At 49.8% G+C, this 16803-nt stretch overlaps 1 protein-coding gene and 1 long non-coding RNA gene across 3 annotated transcripts in view; one reads left to right on the top strand and one right to left on the bottom strand.

Moving 5' to 3' along the window:
- Window positions 1–2636: 2636 nt before the first annotated feature.
- On the bottom strand, window positions 2637–9104 carry LOC106992930 (uncharacterized). Its single transcript, XR_001439067.3, has 3 exons — window positions 8689–9104; window positions 5773–5896; window positions 2637–4278 (listed from the first exon to the last, which is right to left on the bottom strand). It is a non-coding gene; the product is annotated as an uncharacterized LOC106992930 (long non-coding RNA).
- A 124-nt stretch (window positions 9105–9228) lies between these two features.
- The window catches only part of EPAS1 (endothelial PAS domain protein 1), a 90663-nt gene continuing 83088 nt past the window's right edge, over window positions 9229–16803 (top strand). For both annotated transcript variants that reach the window (XM_015112282.3, XM_077959632.1), the window contains exon 1: window positions 9229–9758. In XM_015112282.3, the coding sequence (XP_014967768.1) occupies window positions 9733–9758 (26 nt within the window). In that variant the 5' untranslated portion in view covers window positions 9229–9732. The remainder of the gene's footprint in view (window positions 9759–16803) is intronic.

The raw sequence follows: 16803 nt of genomic DNA, 5'->3' as shown, positions 1-16803 counted from the left end.
CCTCTCTCATGTTCCCTGTGCCTAAGAATAACTCCTGAGTTGGGACATAAGGGAGTCTGATTTGCTTTTGACCCCATTTAACATCCTCAAGATGCTGTGGCCTCCACAGCCATCCATCTGTACTTCCAGGCCACAGATACTAATCAGTGTCCCCTCCAACTTCAGGGCTGCAATAATTGGCTCTTTGCTTAGAGTAAAGTACTCTAGGAGATTCCATAACTCATGGGAATGTTGCCCTGATGCTAATGGCTACTGTGCAAAATTTCAGTTTTAAGAGAACATTAAGGTTTATAAAAATTGGGCTGAACGAGAAAGATACATCTTCTCGGGAAGAACTTGAAGAAGGTGACTGGTAACCTGAGTGAACTGCTGCACAGGTTAAAGGCATCTGCACTTGGTTCCACAGATGCTCCTGGAGTTTGCAGAAGAATACTCACTACCGTGCTTTGGTGTCACTACTGCTGTGATGGCCACTTAATTATTGGGAACAAACCCAAGGTAGGAGAGCTGGAATGTCATGACTAAAAGATGAGGGTCACATCCCATTCATCTCCAGCACAGGCATTACTGTCATCCTCAAAATGCCCTATCAGGCACTGACTTAGGTGGTCTAAGTACTGCACAAAGTCAGTAGCAGCTGATAGTCTAGCATGGGCAATAATAACTAAATCTCTGCAAAAGGTCTTTTGAGTTGCTCCTGTATGACCTGACATTTGCTTTGTGGATTATAAGAGAAGACTCTGTCCTAATTCTCAACCCAGAATGCTCTTCCTTCCCTGTTCTAACTAGCAAACTCCTGGTCACCCCTCAAGATGCAGCCAAAATGTCACCTTTTCTAGAAGCCTTCCCTAAGTTCTCCTCCCTCCCACCTCCATCCCCAGGCAGAGTTATTTCCCATTCTGAGCTCCCAGAAAAATGGGGTTTTCTCTTTGGAGGCATGGTGGTTTTGTTTAGAAGTCTGTCTCCAACAGGAGAGAGTGAGCTTTAGAGGGTAGGGCCATGTGTCATTCAGCTTTCTCAGCTGAGTTTCAACCACGGCCATTCATATGGACTGGACAGTCAATAAAGGCCAACGAATAGAAGAATTAATAGATGAAATTTATTCAACAAAGATCAGAATGCATGCAGTCAAAGAGGATGGTGCCTCAAGCACAGTGGAATTTGAAAAGGAAATTGGAAAGCTGCATTGTGTAAGCATTATCATTTTATTACTTATAAAATGAGTTTTCTACTCTTAACAGGCAAAGCTAACTTGGAATTGTGTACGGCTCTTTTCATTACTCTTATAATTAGGCTCTTAATTATTCTTTAAAACCTTGGGCACATGAACTTCACTCTGTAATTCTTTTATACACAGTGCACTCTGGGCTCTCTGCCTTGAGGTCATCTACTTAGAGATTTACCCCTGACATGTTTTTAGGCCAGAAGGCATCTCTTCACCATAAATTACTATCTGATCAGGATGCATTTTAATCTAGCCTAAGATGGAAGTAATTAGGAGAGCTAATCTGGTATCATATAAAATTAACAATTAAAATTAAAATTAACATTTTAATCTAGCCTAAGATGGAAGTAATTAGGAGAGCTAATCTGCTATCATATAAAATTAACAATTAAGATAGGGCATGCTGGCTGGGTGCAGCAGCTCACATCTGTAATCCCAGCACTTTGGAGGCTGAGGTGGGCGGATCACTTGAGGCCAAGATTTCGAGACCAGCCTGGCCAACATTGTGAAATCCTGTCTCTACTAAAAATACAAAAAGTTAGCCAGGTATGGTGGCGCATGCCTGTAATCCCTGCTACTCAAGAGGCTGAGGCACAAGAATCACTTGAACCCAGGAGACGGAGGTTGCAGTGAGCGGAGATTGTGCCACTGCACTCCAGCCTGGGAGACAAAGTGAAACTCTGTCTCAATACAAAAACAAAGAAGATAGGGCATGCCAAGACCCACTGCCTAAAGGTTTTGAAATGTCTGTATCTCGTCTTCCTTCCACTGGGTAGATCATTGAGCACATAGGGGCCAGATGGCCTTGAAACCCCAGGATTCATGCACCACAGACTACAACCCTCTGAGGAAACCAAGAGAAAATCCTTGGAGTTTAAAATCTGAAGTATTTACAGTCACATTCTCAGCATTGCATCCCTGGTTTTCTTCAAACGGCAAAGACAGAGGTATGCACTTAAGAGAAATGAAAAGTTTACAGTGAGGTTTGTGTAGAACCCTATTTCTGAGCTTGGCAGCAGCAAGGTATATGAGCATGTACAAGTGTGTATGTGCAGGTGCATCTGGGGACATGTCAGTGTGTGCTTTAGACATCACCCCTGTATCTCTGTTCTATAACACCATGACTTCAGAAGGACCCACATTCAGTCCCCAGAATGATGCAGATATAGAAGGCCCTTACAAAGTCACTGGGAATCATAAAGCGGCAAACATTTTCCTCATTCTTAGTATATTATTTATTGAGTGTCCATTTTATGCCAGGTGCCCTGCTAGGCATTGAGGACGCCAAGACATTTTCCCATCTAGCACCTCTACCCCATCCCCTTACTTGCCTCATCTTGGCCCCTGTAGGGTAGGAGGGAGAAAAAAACAAGGAGTAGGAGAGGCCTCCCTGTCTGCCTTCCTTCCTTCCTTTTTCCTTCCCTCTTCCCTTGATCCTTCCCTTCCTTTCTCCCTCCTTCTCTCCCTCCCTCCATCCTCCTTCCCTCCTTTGTTTCTAGCATGGATGAAATATCTCTTTGATCTTCCCTGGCCATGGCTGGTGCTTCCCTCTTTGGTATCTTTGTCACCTTGCATGTAACCTTCCTGGTCCCCTGGGACTGCAGTCCTCATGGCTCCAAAGGGGCCTCACCTTCAGCTGGTCACTTATGGTCCTCCTTCAGCCTCTATCTCTAGTTGCACCTCCACCTTTTTCTGCCAAGGTCTTTTTGAAGAAGCCCATGTGGACAGAGTCCCCTTAAAAATTGCTGGGCACAGTGACTACTTGGGAGGCTGAAGCAGGAGAAGTGCTTGAGCCCAGGAGTTCAAGGCTACAATGTGCCATGATCACACCTGTGAATAATCACTGCACTCTAGCCTGGGCAACATAGCAAGACCCTCACCTCTAAATTTTTTTTAAATTCTAGGTGGTTATTCTTTTCTTTCTTTTTTTTTCTTTTCTTTCTTTCCTTTTTTTTTTTTTTTTTTTAGGTGGAGTCTCTGTTGCCCAGATAGAGTGCAGTGGCGTGATCTCGACTCACTCGACTCACTGCAACCTCTGCCTCCCAGGTTCAAGCGATTCTCCTGCCTCCTGAGTAGCTGGGATCACAGGCACCCACCACCACGCCTGGCTAATTTTTGTATTTTTAGTAGAAACAGGGTTTCACCATGTTGGCCAGGCTGGTCTCGAACTCCTGACCTCAAGTTATCTGCCTGCCTCAGCCTCCCAAAGTGCTGGGATTACAGATGTGAGCCACTGTGTCTGATCCTAGGTGGTGATTCTTCTTGCAGGTTCCACATCCGGTACCTGCATGCCATGTGCCATACTGGACCCTGTGATCACTGCCCAGATCTCCCCTTAGGAATGAAGGACACATTCCCCCAGATGCTGTTGCTCAAGGTCACAGCCTTTCCCCAAGGTCAGCCAGAAACAATGATCGATCTGTGGCAGGGGTAGAAAGGTCCCTTGGCTCTGTCTTGGGACAACTCTGAAGGGCCATCCCAGCTTCAGATCTGGGCAGTGGGGGTCCACTTCTCTCTATGATCCTGCTTCTTCTCTTTTCCTCCTCTGGGTGCTATCCCAAGAGCACTCTCTAAAAAACCTTCCTCACATTAATCTTCCCCCTCAGAGTCATCTTCCAGGAAACTCAACCTGCCACATACTCCCTTGCCATGATATAGGCAAGAGAGAGTGACTTCCAAATGGAAACATCCTCTACAATAGGCCTCTTCAGCCAGCTGCTCACCAGTGGGCAGTCTCCTGTGTTCCACAAGCTCCAGGGACACATATCAAGCTCTGTGTGTGGTCTCAGGTAAGCCCTAGTCACTGGACTTAAGAGACAGGAGCAAAGCATGTCCTCTCTCCATGGTATGGGGAGGAAAACTGACCACAATGTTGACAACCCAATCCTAGAACTCCAACTTCGAGTCTTCTTCTGTATCAATCCATGCACTCCCTTGAGGTGGACAGTGGCTGGAGAAGGCATGCAAAATCATTTTCAAGGAGCTCTTTCTTGTGTTCTACATTTTGGAAGTGGCAGTAGTTGGCATTGATTGTCTTGGGAACTCAGCTGAAACTGAAGTAGGAAGAGGCCCATTTTAACATTTTGCTACAGGCCAAAGCAATGCCACAGGATAGGGAGGGTGTCTCTGACTATGCCCCCACCGGCCCTGTCCTCTATGCCTGTCTTAGCCAGGTGCCAGAGAAAATTGGATGCTTGGGGCCCAATGTCATCATTTTTAGCGATACAGCACCTTCATTTCTACTCATGCCTTTTTCTAAGGTGGGGCTGGCATGTCCTTCTTATCGGCCATTCCTTCCACATGGGTGTTATTTTATCACCTCAGAGGTCACACTCATTAGCCCGGCAGCTGGGCCAGTCCAGGCTAGGCTTCTCCGGGTCCTAGCAGTGGACATGGCTGGGACTCCAGATTTTCTGGTTGTTCACCACCACTAAATTCTTACCACTCCTATTGTTTAGGCTATAAGATTTTGCTCTCAAGTTTCACATTAAACAATTTTAAGAGCATATCAATTGTATATATTTACCAATTTAAAAATTGGGGGAGGAAAAGGAATTACCATGTCAAAAGATACCTGATTTTGGAAGCCTTAAAAAATGTGTATTCAAAATCTGGGAAATGCAGTGTGTACCCAACTGAACTATGTTCTCTTGGAGGGAAGGAAACCACCAGTGCTCTCTTCCACAGACTGATGTCTTATGCTGTGGCCGGAGGCAGCAGAGCACATTGGCCCTGGACCAATGACTCCTTTACCATTGGTTGAATGACATTTATAAATGCACAAGCCCCTTCATAGGCAAAACTTCATCCCTAAGCCTAGGAATGGAAGGTGTTAGTCTCCAAGTCATCAATATACAGGCGTGAGGAATGGAGAAGCTGGGGTTCTTTAAAACTGCATCCTTCATACCAGTAAGTACTTAGGAATTCAAGTGGGAAAAAAAGTTTGACTCTTGCCTCAAAAAAAAAAAAATCACAGAACTCTTTTTGAAAGATGACAAATTCTAGATTTGTGGGGTCAAAAGTCACAACATTTAAAAGACGATACAGCACATTTCTGTGTGGAATATCTCACAACATTGGCCTAAAGCCAAACACAGGGGGCAGAGTTTTCTGGACCTGGAGTTCAGTGACAGGGAGTGTGAGGATAGATTTTGTAAAGTCACAAAAGGGGCTGGTTTCATTTGGATGGAGTAACATGCAAGTGCGAGGGAAGGAGTGACTCAGGCAAGGCTTTTCATAAAGGAGGAGCCTCTGCCAGCTTGTCCTCTCTCCCATCTCTGCTCCCTACCTCCCCTGCTCTCTCCACCCCCAAACCAATGAAATAGACAGACAAGGGTCAGATGGGTATTACGTGAGATAACGCATGTGGCAGGACAGAGGCCAGTGTACTTGCAAGGCCTCTCTTGCCTCACCCTGGTCCCAACTCCAACATGTGACAATGCATTGGAAGTTGTAAGGTACTAATGAGATAGCCCATCCTTCCAAGAGCTCTTCCTGTTAGATCCCACCCATTCCAACCTAATTTCCAACCGCATCCTGGAACATACTGTTACTTCGATGGGACTACTGAGGCCATCTTTCTTCCACCAGCCCACTGCATCCCAGGTGCTTGCTCTCTGCCAGGTTTGTAAGTTCACACTTTATTCTATCCCATCCTCCTGAGGGCACACCCTACAAAGAAGAGAGGAAGCAAGAGAACCAGATTTGTCCCTTGTCAAAACAAATACGTGTTTCACTGGTGCCACAGCTTTTGTTCCCAAACCATCCAATCCAGAGCTGGGGGGCAGGTAGGGAGATTTGCTGGGAGGTGGGCAGTTTGCTCCTATTTTAAGCAGCTTGGAAGCTTTGCTTACTGGTGTCCTCTGCTGCCCTCTGTGGCCAAAACATCAGTGTCTCTAAAGACACCCCTCTAAATCCAGGGACCCAGCTCCCCATCCCCCACTCCCTCCCCCAGCATCACCTTTCAAAGTTTTTCTCCTTTAGTTCTCTACGGGCTCTAAAAAGTAAAATTGGATGTACCCTAGCCACAGCCTGCATCTGGTTTACACTCTCAGCTCCTTCCTGCAAAGGTTATTGAGCTGAGTCCTGGAAGAAATCTTAGGCCACCCAGCTCTGCTCTAAGCAAGAGCTTTTGAGAATTTATATACAGTTTTTGGTGAATCTCAGACACTGCCAAAATCCTAGACTTGGCAAGGCACAGTGGCTCATGCGTATAATCCCAGCACTTTGGGAAGCCGAGGTGGGTGGATCACATGAGGCCAGGAGTTCGAGACCAGGCTGGCCAACATGGCAAAACTCCATCTCTACTAAAAATACAAAAATTAGCCGGGTGTGGTGGTGCACATCTATAGTCCTGGCTACTTGGGAGGCTGAGGCACGAGAATAGCTTGAACCCGGGAGGTGGAGGTTGCAGCGAGCCAAGATTGTGCCACTGTACTCCAGCCTGGACAACAGAGTGAGACTGTCTAAAGAAAAAAAAAAAATCCCAGACTCAGTGCCAGCTGTTTGCCTTAGCTTGGGGAGCTTTCACTTACAGGGTGCAGTCTGGCCAAGAGGAAGGAGCTATATAATATGGTTGACGAAATTTCCAACCTTTAAGTTCAGGGGTACATGTGCAGGATGTGCAGGTTTGTTACACAGGTAAATGTGTGCCACGGTGGTCTGCTGCACAGATCATCCCATCACCTGGGTATTAAGCCCAGCATCCATTAGCTATTCTTCCTGATGCTCTCCCTCCTCCCACCCCTCACCCTCTGACAGGCCCCAGTGTGTGTTGTTCCCCCCAAGTGTCCACGTCTTCTTAGGTTGATGTGGTCTTGAGTGATCCCTCCTTGCCTTTCCTCTTTCAAGACAAGATCTAAAAAGTTATGTTCTCTATGCGTTGGAGGTATTGCCTTAATCTGTCAAGCACAGTCCAGGATGAAGAGGCTGCTGTGGTGAACTACTGTAGGCACCTGGAAGCCACCAAGGTGCCCTTTTCCCACAGCCTAGTCCCAAGTAAGGGAAATAAGCTTATGGTTAAGGGAGAACTGTCTACCAATTTGAATTCATTAAAATACATAAATGTGTCCACTAGAAATGGCTGGCTGGAGAAGCCCAGTACGAAATCACCCCATTCCTGAAACCCACCAGCCCCATGAAATAGTTCACTAGAGAGCAATTTGCAATCTTTGAATTCGTTGACTATCAATCTGTATAGGTGCTCCGTGGCCCCGAGATCTGAGAAAATGACAAAATACATCTACTTCCCGGCCGGTCACAGTGACTCACGCCTGTAATCCCAATACTTTGGGAGGCCAAGGCGAGCAGATCACTTGAGGTCAGGAGTTTGAGACTAGCCTGGCCAACATGGTAAAACTCCTGTTTCTACTAAAAATGCAAAAATTAGCTGGGGGTGGTGGTGGGCGCCTTTAATTTCAGCTACTCTGGAGGCTGAGCCACAAGAATCGCGGGAAGCGGAGGTTGCAGTTAGTCGAGATCCAGCCACTGCACTCCAGCCTGGGCGACAGAGACAGAGCGAGACTCAGTCTCAAAAAAAAAAAAAAAAAAAGTATTTCCCAATTCTTCGTCCGTTTTCCTCTGTCCCCACTTTGCCTTCTCCAGATTCCTGAAAAGTATCTCCCCCAACCCTTTCTGTGTACACGGGGAAAATACGCGTTCATTTTTGTTGGGGCACTGAAACCTACCCTTCTCTTCAAATCGTTTACGTAGATTGTTCTAGTATAAAATGTGGCAAGAGGTTAAAGGGAGAGATACAGACCAGTTCTCTGGCCCTCGCTTTCCCTTCAAGTTACACCTGTGAAACTCATGGGTCCTTCCACAGGCTTCAAAAACTAAGGGCGTCCCCTGTCCTCTCTCCAGATGTCCCTTCCCCATCGCCAGTAGCGAGTGGGAGACAGCTCAGCGCGGGGGAGGGGAGCACTGGGCCCAGAGATTGAAGGCAGCGTCAAAAGCGCTGCTGGAAAATCCCTGAGCGCTAACCCTTGCCTGCATAAGCCCTTAAATCTACGAATTTCCAACACCTGTAGCCTTTGCGTTCCCCAGGACTTCAATCGACCCTGGCGATAGAGAGGGCAGGCCTGAGATGCAGTGACTTGAGGGCACGTGGCCAACTCTGTCACTCCAAGATCACACTGGGGAACCAGACTGACTTCTCCAATTCTGAACTCGCCCCGGCCCGCGCAGGAGCGGCGGGGTGCCGAGAGCAGGGACAGAAGGTCGGGCTGCTCAAAGGGCCTCCTCTCCCGCATCCCTGTCAAAACCAAATCGCCTGGCACAAGCCCGTAAGCAACCACTGTACTAGGAGAGGGAAGGAAGGGCAGGCGCAGTCTAGATCAATTGATCCCTAGATCAATTTCCTTGCGCTGTTTCTCCCAGACAGTCAATTCAGCTGCGTCCCACCGAAAAGGGCGCATCGCCCACGCCCGAAACGCAGCCGCGAGGGGCCGAGAAATCATCCCCACCTGGCCCGAGGCCCACGTCACGGGGCCAGGGACGCGGGAGCGCAGCAGCGTGGAGGGGCTCCGGGCCGGCCGGGCGCTGCCCGCGGTCCTGCCCTCGTTCCAAGGGCACAGCGCCGGTAGGAGGACAACGACGCTGTGGCGGAACTGCCGCCCCCGGCAGCAATCCTGGAGCCCTGCTCCCGGCCGCCCCTCAGCCCCGTGCAGGCCGCGTCTCCCTGATGCGGAGTCCCACCCCACTACCCGCCGCCCAGACGACCTCATAAACAAGTTCTGGAAGTGCGGAGGCAGGAGGCGGGGCGCAGCGCGGGGGCAGGGGGCGGGCCGGGGGCGGGCCGGGGTCAGGGCAGAGGCTGCGGCCGCGCCTCCCCATTGGCCAGGACGCAGTGAGCTGCCCGGAGCGCGGCGCGGGCGGGGCCTGCCGGCGCGTGCCCGCCCCCACCCCCGCGCCGGTGCCCGCACCCCGCCCTCCGCGCCCGCCCAGTGCCCGCCCCGAGCCGGCCGACGGAGTTTTTAAAGTGGGCTGGCGGCCGCAGGAGCCTTACACTCGCGAGCGGCCCGCCACACAGCTCCGGCGCCCGCCGCTCTCCCGCCCCAGCGCTACTGAGGCGGCCGTACAATCCTCGGCAGTGTCCTGAGACTGTATGGTCAGCTCAGCCCAGCCTCCGACTCCTTCCGACTCCCAGCATTCGAGCCACTTTTTTTTTTCCTTGAAAACTCAGAAAAGTGACTCTTTTTCCAGGGAAAAAGGAACTTGGGTTCCCTTCTCGCCGTCCTTTTTTCGGGTCTGACAGCCTCCACCCACTCCTTCCCCGACCCCGCCTCCGCTCGCAGGTTCCTCCCCGTCACCTTTCTCCACCCCCACCCCCGCACCTAGCCCGCCGCGCGCCACCTTCCACCTGACTGCGCGGGGCGCTCGGGACCTGCGCGCACCTCGGACCTTCACCACCCGCCCGGGCCGCGGGGAGCGGACGAGGGCCACAGCTCCCCACCCGCCGGGAAGCCCAGGTGCTCGGCGTCTGAACGTCTCAAAGGGCCACAGCGACAATGACAGCTGACAAGGAGAAGAAAAGGTAAGCGGGCGTCCGGGCCGACCAGGGGGCCGGTCAGGGGCCGGTCCGAGGCCAGTGCCGGGCTGCGCTGGGCAGGCGCGACCGAGAGTGTTTGGGAGAAGAGTGCGGAGAGGTGTTTGGAACTCGAGGCTCGGTTTGGAGGGCTGTGAGGGGGAGAGCATGTGCCCGGTTTGGGGGCGCGGAGCAGCAGCTTTGCAGTGGAGACTTCTGTGGCTCGGAGGAGTCGGGGATCCGCGCGCGCAGCGAGGCCAGGAGGCCGAGGGAGATGGCCTGGAGGTCGGAGGTGCTTCCGCGGTGCCTTTGAAAATCTCCCAGCCACCCTGCACCAGATTACCGTGGCCACTGGCGCTTGGAAATGTTTGTGGGTGCATGTCCTCGACTTTCTCTGGTCTCTCATGTTGGGGCAGCATCCACGTCTCTATTTTTCTCTGGATTCCCGGGGTCCTTCCAAATGCGCTCCTACGCCCGCGCCGTGGCCCAAATGGGCAAGGGGGGCGGGAGGCGGAGAGCGGCTCAGGGACAGAATCCCACCGAAGAGCCAGGACCCTTCAGAGCGCCCCGCTGCCCGGCTCCACACCCCACTGGAGGTTGGAGAACCCACTTCCCTCGTGCCGCACCTTAACTCTGGGGAGAGTAGGTAGTGAGTGACCTGGATTGCCCTGCGGGGGCAGGTGGTTCGGTGTGTAGGGAGCGGACAGCAACACTGGACGTCCCTGGCAGGTCCGGGTGTCTGTCTCCTAAGAGGACAGGGAAGGGCAGCCACGATCTGCCCGCCTGCTCTCGCGAACCTCTCGGCACTGGGTGAGAGGCAACTCCGGCCAACTCTTGCTGCCCTCTCGCCCTCTCCCGGCCGCTCCCAGTCCAGCCGGGCCTGGCGCTACCCGAGCGAGGGTTCGAGCCCTCTGCGCGGCGGGGCAGAAGCAGGTAGGGCCTCATCTTCTGCATATGTGTGCGGCTCGCCGCCTGTCCCCTTTCTCCTCCTGTCTCCACCCCTGCGGCCCCAGTGGCCTGGAGCTTCCAACCCCGCGCTCGGCCGCGGCTTGGCGAGGCTATGCTGCGGGAAGCTGGAATCCAACGCGCGGCCGGCTGAACCGCCTGAGCCGCAGGAAACCAGCGGCAGGGCGGTAGTGAAGAGGTGCGAGGATGAGGAGGGCCCACCTGCGAAGGAAGGGAGGTGACTGGCCGGGAGGGCTCACTGCCGAGGTTGATTTGCTCTTGTTCCAACTTCCACTACGGGACTGGAGCCAGAAACCTTGTATCCTCCGGTCGAAAGCGGCGGTTCCCACCTCGGGGCACCGATAAGGATTTGATAAACGGGAGCGAATCGCGCCTGTCCTGGCTCGGCGCCCGGGCCCTTCATTGCGGGATCGCTAGGGGAGGGGACTGGGTCCTGCTCCCCTTTCCTGGCCGCAGTTCCCCCTTTCGCGTCACCGTCGCGCCCTCACACCCAAGACAAGTGAGGGAGCCTTGAGACTGCAGCCGGCACATCCCCAGGGCCCTCGGAGCCGTCCTGGGGTTCCGTGTCTTTTGAAGGCAGCAGAACAAGGAAAAGACTCTAAGATTCCAGTGCGTTTTGTGAAAACCAGTTATAATGCCAATAATGACTGAACCATCGAAAAGCAAAATTATAGACAGCTCCTCTGCAGGCGCTCTCGGGTCCGGAGCCGGCGAGGGAACTTGTGTATTTTACAACTGCGAAGCCTATCGGGAATGTGCCAATCGCCAAGGTGGGGCCTGATAGTAATCTTGACAAATGTGTGAAGTGTCAGCTCCTCCTGCGCGCCTTAGCGCCGGGTTTTGTGCAGTTTTGTACCGTATATACCGAGAAACTTGGGAGCAGGGGAAAAATGATTTCGACACACCTGGCTACAGTACCTGCTTCGTTAGCGGGCTGTTGGAGAGAGAGAAGGAGCAGGAATGGGAGCGGGAAGAACGTTGACTCCCAGTTATTGGCGAGGGCGGCCGCTTTAAGAACCACTGTCGGGACTGCCTGCGAAACGCCTTGGAAGCCGCTGTGTGAGCTGCGGCTCCGGGCTGGTGGCCACGCCAGGGTGTCCGCCCTCTTCGACCTGCCTGGATTTTTGTGCTGCAGAATGGCAGGGCAAACAGCGTGTCCTTCACCATCTAGAGCTCCTTAAGGGGCTGTCCAATTCCTGTTGGACTAACCATTTTGAGACTCATTTACTTTTCGTGCCTGGGTCTGTTTGCTGGCTACAGCTTCTTTAGCGACTAAGATGTAATTAAAATATATGAACCAATGCATTGAAAGTTGGTGTTGTTATGTAAGTGGGTGCTGTAGCTTTCCTGAGTGCCTCACAAGGGCGATGTGACGGTGAGAGGGCTCTCGGCTGATGATTCTGCCCACTAGTTCTTACATTTTGTGTTTCTTTGGTTTAGCAGAGCAATTTCTTCCCCCAAATGCAATGTGGGCAGAACATTTGGAATATTCCTTCTAACAATGGCCCCTCAAAAAGTGGGCAGATGATTGTGTCCCAAAACGTTAACGCGTCGATAAATATGTTAATGTTTAATAATAAAAGAGTTTGCTTTCTAAACGGTAGTTGGCTGGCTGGCCTCGATAGTACCAGTTTTGGTGGTAGTGGGCATTTGCGATGACATCACAAATGTCAGAAACTGAAGCCTGGTGGGTGGGGATACTGCACTTTCACCTTTTTGTGCATGCATCTATTAGGAATGCCCAAGTCCTTTCACTGGGAAAAAATGTGGAAATTCTGGGGTGCATGGCGTTTGGGGAGTGGTTCAGGCAAATGTAAATGAGATCCTTGCATAATCAGGGATCAAAGTCCCGTCCCAAAGCCAGACCTAGGTCCAGACACCTCCCCGGAGTGCCTCTACAGTAGTGCTCAGTACAGGTCTAGCATGGAAGGGGAATTGGAGACACCTGGATCAGAAGTTTTCAAGCTCTCTCCCCTCTTTCTGACAGCTGGACTTAGTTGTTCCTCTCCTAAAATCAAATCAAACTCCATCATTATTCCAACTCTGAAGGGAAAAAATATTGTTGGACAATTTCCCTCAATTTAAACATATATTTTAAATAAATATTCCCTCAACACTTGATATGTTTCCATTGTATTATGAGTAGTGCAGGATGATACAGAATTGATGTAACACATTGTTGGCTTGAGTATTTAAGTTTTAATTCATACAGCTTTCATGAAGTTCAAAAGAATGCCATCATTTCAAGTTTTTTCAGTGGTGCTTATAGGGAGCCTAGAAATATTTTATAAGAGACCATGGAAACCATCTAGTCAGACTTTTCTCTTTCTGAATAAGGAGACTGATGCCCAGAGAGGTTAAAAGACTTCTCCAGTCATAAGGAAAATTAGTGCTGATAAGAGTCAGGGCTGGTAGTGGTGGCTCACGCCTGTAATCCCAGTACTTTGGGAGGCCGAGGTGGCGGATCACCTGAGGTCAGGAGTTCAAGGCCAGCCTGGTCAACATGGTGAAACCCCATCTCTATTAAAAACACACAAAAAATTAGCTGGGTGTGGTGGTGGGTGCCTGTAATCCCAGCTACTCTGGAGGCTGAGGCAGGAGAATTGCTTGAACCCGGGAGGCGGAGGCTGCAGTGAGCTGAGATACCACTGCACTCCAGCCTAGGCAACAGAGTGAAATTCTGTCTGAAAGAAAAAAAAAAAGTCGGAATCCTGGTTTATTACTTTCAATTAAGTATGTATGTTCCTATTGTTCACAGGAGAGTACCCCAGCCCAGAAATATCTCTAGATAGTGAGGATGATTTCCAAAGGAGTGTTCTCCCCATCACAACTCTCAAACCGCTGAACCTTATAGAAAGGAGATTTGCTTTTCTAGATAATTAATCAACACCTTTAGGCTGCAGTAGAAGTGATTCTGTTTGCTTCTTGCGGGGGGGGGAAAAAAAAAAAAGAAGCAGAGTTGGAATTGATGCTGTTCCCAGTGTCTGTAAACTTTGGAAAGTATGAATTCACTGTTTTAGTTAGAAAAAATCTACTTGTATAGGTAGACCTCATTAAACAAAACCAATGCAAGGACCACTCCCAGTGGAGCACATTGCTGTGGGAGGTAGAGAACATTCAAGCAGCTGCTAGATTGATTTTCATACTGGGTGAGTTGGCATTTTCACTAGAAGTGAAAACCATGAGACTAAGTTTAATTTACTTAGAATGTCCCTCTTCCTTTCTCTGTCTGCGTGTGTGTGTGTGTGTGCGCGCGCAGGAGGGGGTGATTCTCAACTTTCTAGGAATGTATTAAGTGCAGTGTTTAGAAATGGAAGGAACCAATGAGATAATTCTCAGTGCTCCAGGATTTTAGGCTCACACATTTGAAAATACTTGCTGTCATTAATTGTCTTGAGATTTAGGCTTTTCCACTTTTCAGGAAATCTATCTAGTAGTTTTTTGGGGGTTTTGTTTTGTTTTCCCTGGTTCTGCCCTATGCCAACCTGCTAGTTTCCCTTTTCATTTTAGCCTGATGAATCTTCCCGTTTGCTTTCAGTACTGACCATCGCTGGTAGTTCATAACAGGTCTTTTACCAATATTGTCAAGTTAGCAATATTGGCTCCTGGGGCCCTAGTACTCTATATTTCCACCGCCCTCCCCACCAATACCATGCTGCCTGTTCACATGATGTACACCAGCTCTGATACTCTCCCTAAGATATAATCCATAAGACAACAAACTTGTATTGAACACCTACTCCTAATCTGGCTAAAATGCTGAAGAGAATACTAAAAAATAGGGGATATGGTCCTGGTTATCAAGTTGCTTAGTCTGATTAGAAAAAAAAAAAAGGAGATACATGGAAGCTTAAGTGAAAATATAAGGGGTTGGGCACCGTGGCTTATGCCTGTAATCCCAGCACTTTGAGAGGCCGAGGCAGGCGGATCACGAGGTCAGGAGTTTGAGACCAGCCTGGCCAATATGGTGAAACCCCATCTCTACTAAAAATATAAAAAATTAGCCAGGCGTGGTGGCACGTGCCTGTAGTCCCAGCTACTCGAGAGGCTGAGGCAGGAGAATTGCCTGAACCCAGGAGGCAGAGGTTGCCATGAGCCAAGATCACACCACTGCACTCCAGCGTGGGTGACAGAGCAAGACAACAAAAGAAAGAGAGAGAGAGAGAGAAAGAAAGAATATAAAGAGCTGACAGCCTACATGCTTTTCTGTAGAAATCTATTATTTTGAAGCAAAAGATAAGCTCTGAGTAGCATTTCAGGTAATAACCACCCCCCCGCCCCCCCCACACACATAAGCACACACAATTATTTAAGAGTATTATATGTATTTAGAGGTGGAGAAATTTGTTCCTAGTGTCCCTGGAACCACACAGGGTAGGTGCTGACCACCAGCTTAAAGACTGGCTCAGAAGGAAGGTCAAATGGGAGAAGGCAGTGTTTGGGGGATAATGAGAAGAAAGAAAACACACAGGGCTCCCTGTGATGTATTCCTTTTTGTGTACTTCGACCCCATACACAGACAGGCCCCTGAAATGGAATGTTTCCTGTTCTTTACACACTTGCTTTGGGTGGGGACATGGAGAGGGAGCTGGCGGGGGTCCACAGATGACATGGGTAGTAATTTCTGTTCCCCCGAGAATATCAGTGGAGACAGCTATGACTCCAGGAAGGCCAAGAAGGCAGAGGGAGCTTCTTAACCAGGCTTTGTGAATGGGTTTCAGAGGCTGGCGTGTAAATCTCTGAAACTGTGTGCAAGGCATTGTGCATAGAAGCAACTTGTTCTGAAGGAAGTCTGTTCAGCTCTCAGTAGCCTTTCGAAGGTTCTAGGCTAGGGAAAAGGCAAGCCCTTGCTCTCGGATGCCTGATTTGGTGACTGCCTTATGTTTCAGAATCTTTCTATTCAGATCCCAGGCAGTTCTTGTGTTTCACTGCCATTGCCGCTCCCTGTGGTGGAGAATGGGGAGGAGGATGGTGTATCTAGTAAAGGTTCTGAGGTGCCGCTTAATCTTCCCTGTCCCTGGCTGGCGTGTCTGTCCACCTACATGTCTGCCCTCAGTCTTGGAAGGACGGGAAGCTGAGTGCCCTGCACAGGGTAAATACTAGTATGATTCATTTTGTTAATGCTTCTGAAAAATGACTGTGAAAACAAATTTATTCTCAAATATTCCATCATCCTCAAACAGTTATTTGGAGGACCTTCATGTACTAGGAATGTATGTGTTCTTAATAGAAATTATGTTTTGCAGCTTGGCGCGGTGGCTCACACCTGTAATCCCGGCACTTTGGGAGGCCAGGGCGGGCGGATCACGAGGTCAGGAGATCGAGACCATCCTGGCTAACACGGTGAAACCCTGTCTCTACTAAAAATACAAAAAATTAGCTGGGCGTGGTGGTGGGCACCTGTAGTCCCAGCTACTTGGGAGGCTGAGGCAGGAGAATGGCATGAACCCGGGAGGCGGAGGTTGCAGTGAGCCGAGATCGTGCCATTGCACTCCAGCCTGGGTGACGCGAAGCTCTGTTTTAAAAAGAAAAAAAGAAAGGAATTGTATTTTGCATCAGGACAAAACAAAAAACTGACAGTCTTATTTGTGCCAGTGCCGTCTTCAGAACTTTATGTGGATTAATAATCCTGTGAGATAAGCCCTGTTATTATCCCCACTTCATTGATGGGAAAGCTGAAGTCTAGAAAGGTTAACTGCCCAAGGTCATATAGGTAGCATGGGCAGAGCTGCATTCAATCTGAGTAAAGGAGGTCCCCAGAGTCTATACTCTCAATGGGTGTTCCATATATCCTTCCCTTACTGAAGATATCTATAAAGTATGTAATACCGCTTCTGACTCACAATAAGTGCTCTATAAATGATAACTGCCTTTGTTGTTTTCCTTATAATTATTATAATTACTTCTCTTTTTGTGATTTATCACTTGCGTCAAACCTCACAAGCAGATAGGGATGGAAGATCTGAAAGGCCAATATGGAACTCCTGGAATTTCTTATTTTTCATGGGTTTTCCTAGACCCTGACAGGAGGTGGTTCTCTCCTGCCCCAAGAAGTTCAAAGCTTTCCACCTCCCACCCTTCGCTGGTG

This window comes from Macaca mulatta, chromosome 13 (genome assembly GCF_049350105.2).
Source record: "Macaca mulatta isolate MMU2019108-1 chromosome 13, T2T-MMU8v2.0, whole genome shotgun sequence".
Classification (NCBI taxonomy): Eukaryota; Metazoa; Chordata; class Mammalia; order Primates; family Cercopithecidae; genus Macaca; species Macaca mulatta.
Note: the sequence above shows the minus strand (reverse complement) of the source record. Positions and strands in the feature narration are given on the sequence as shown.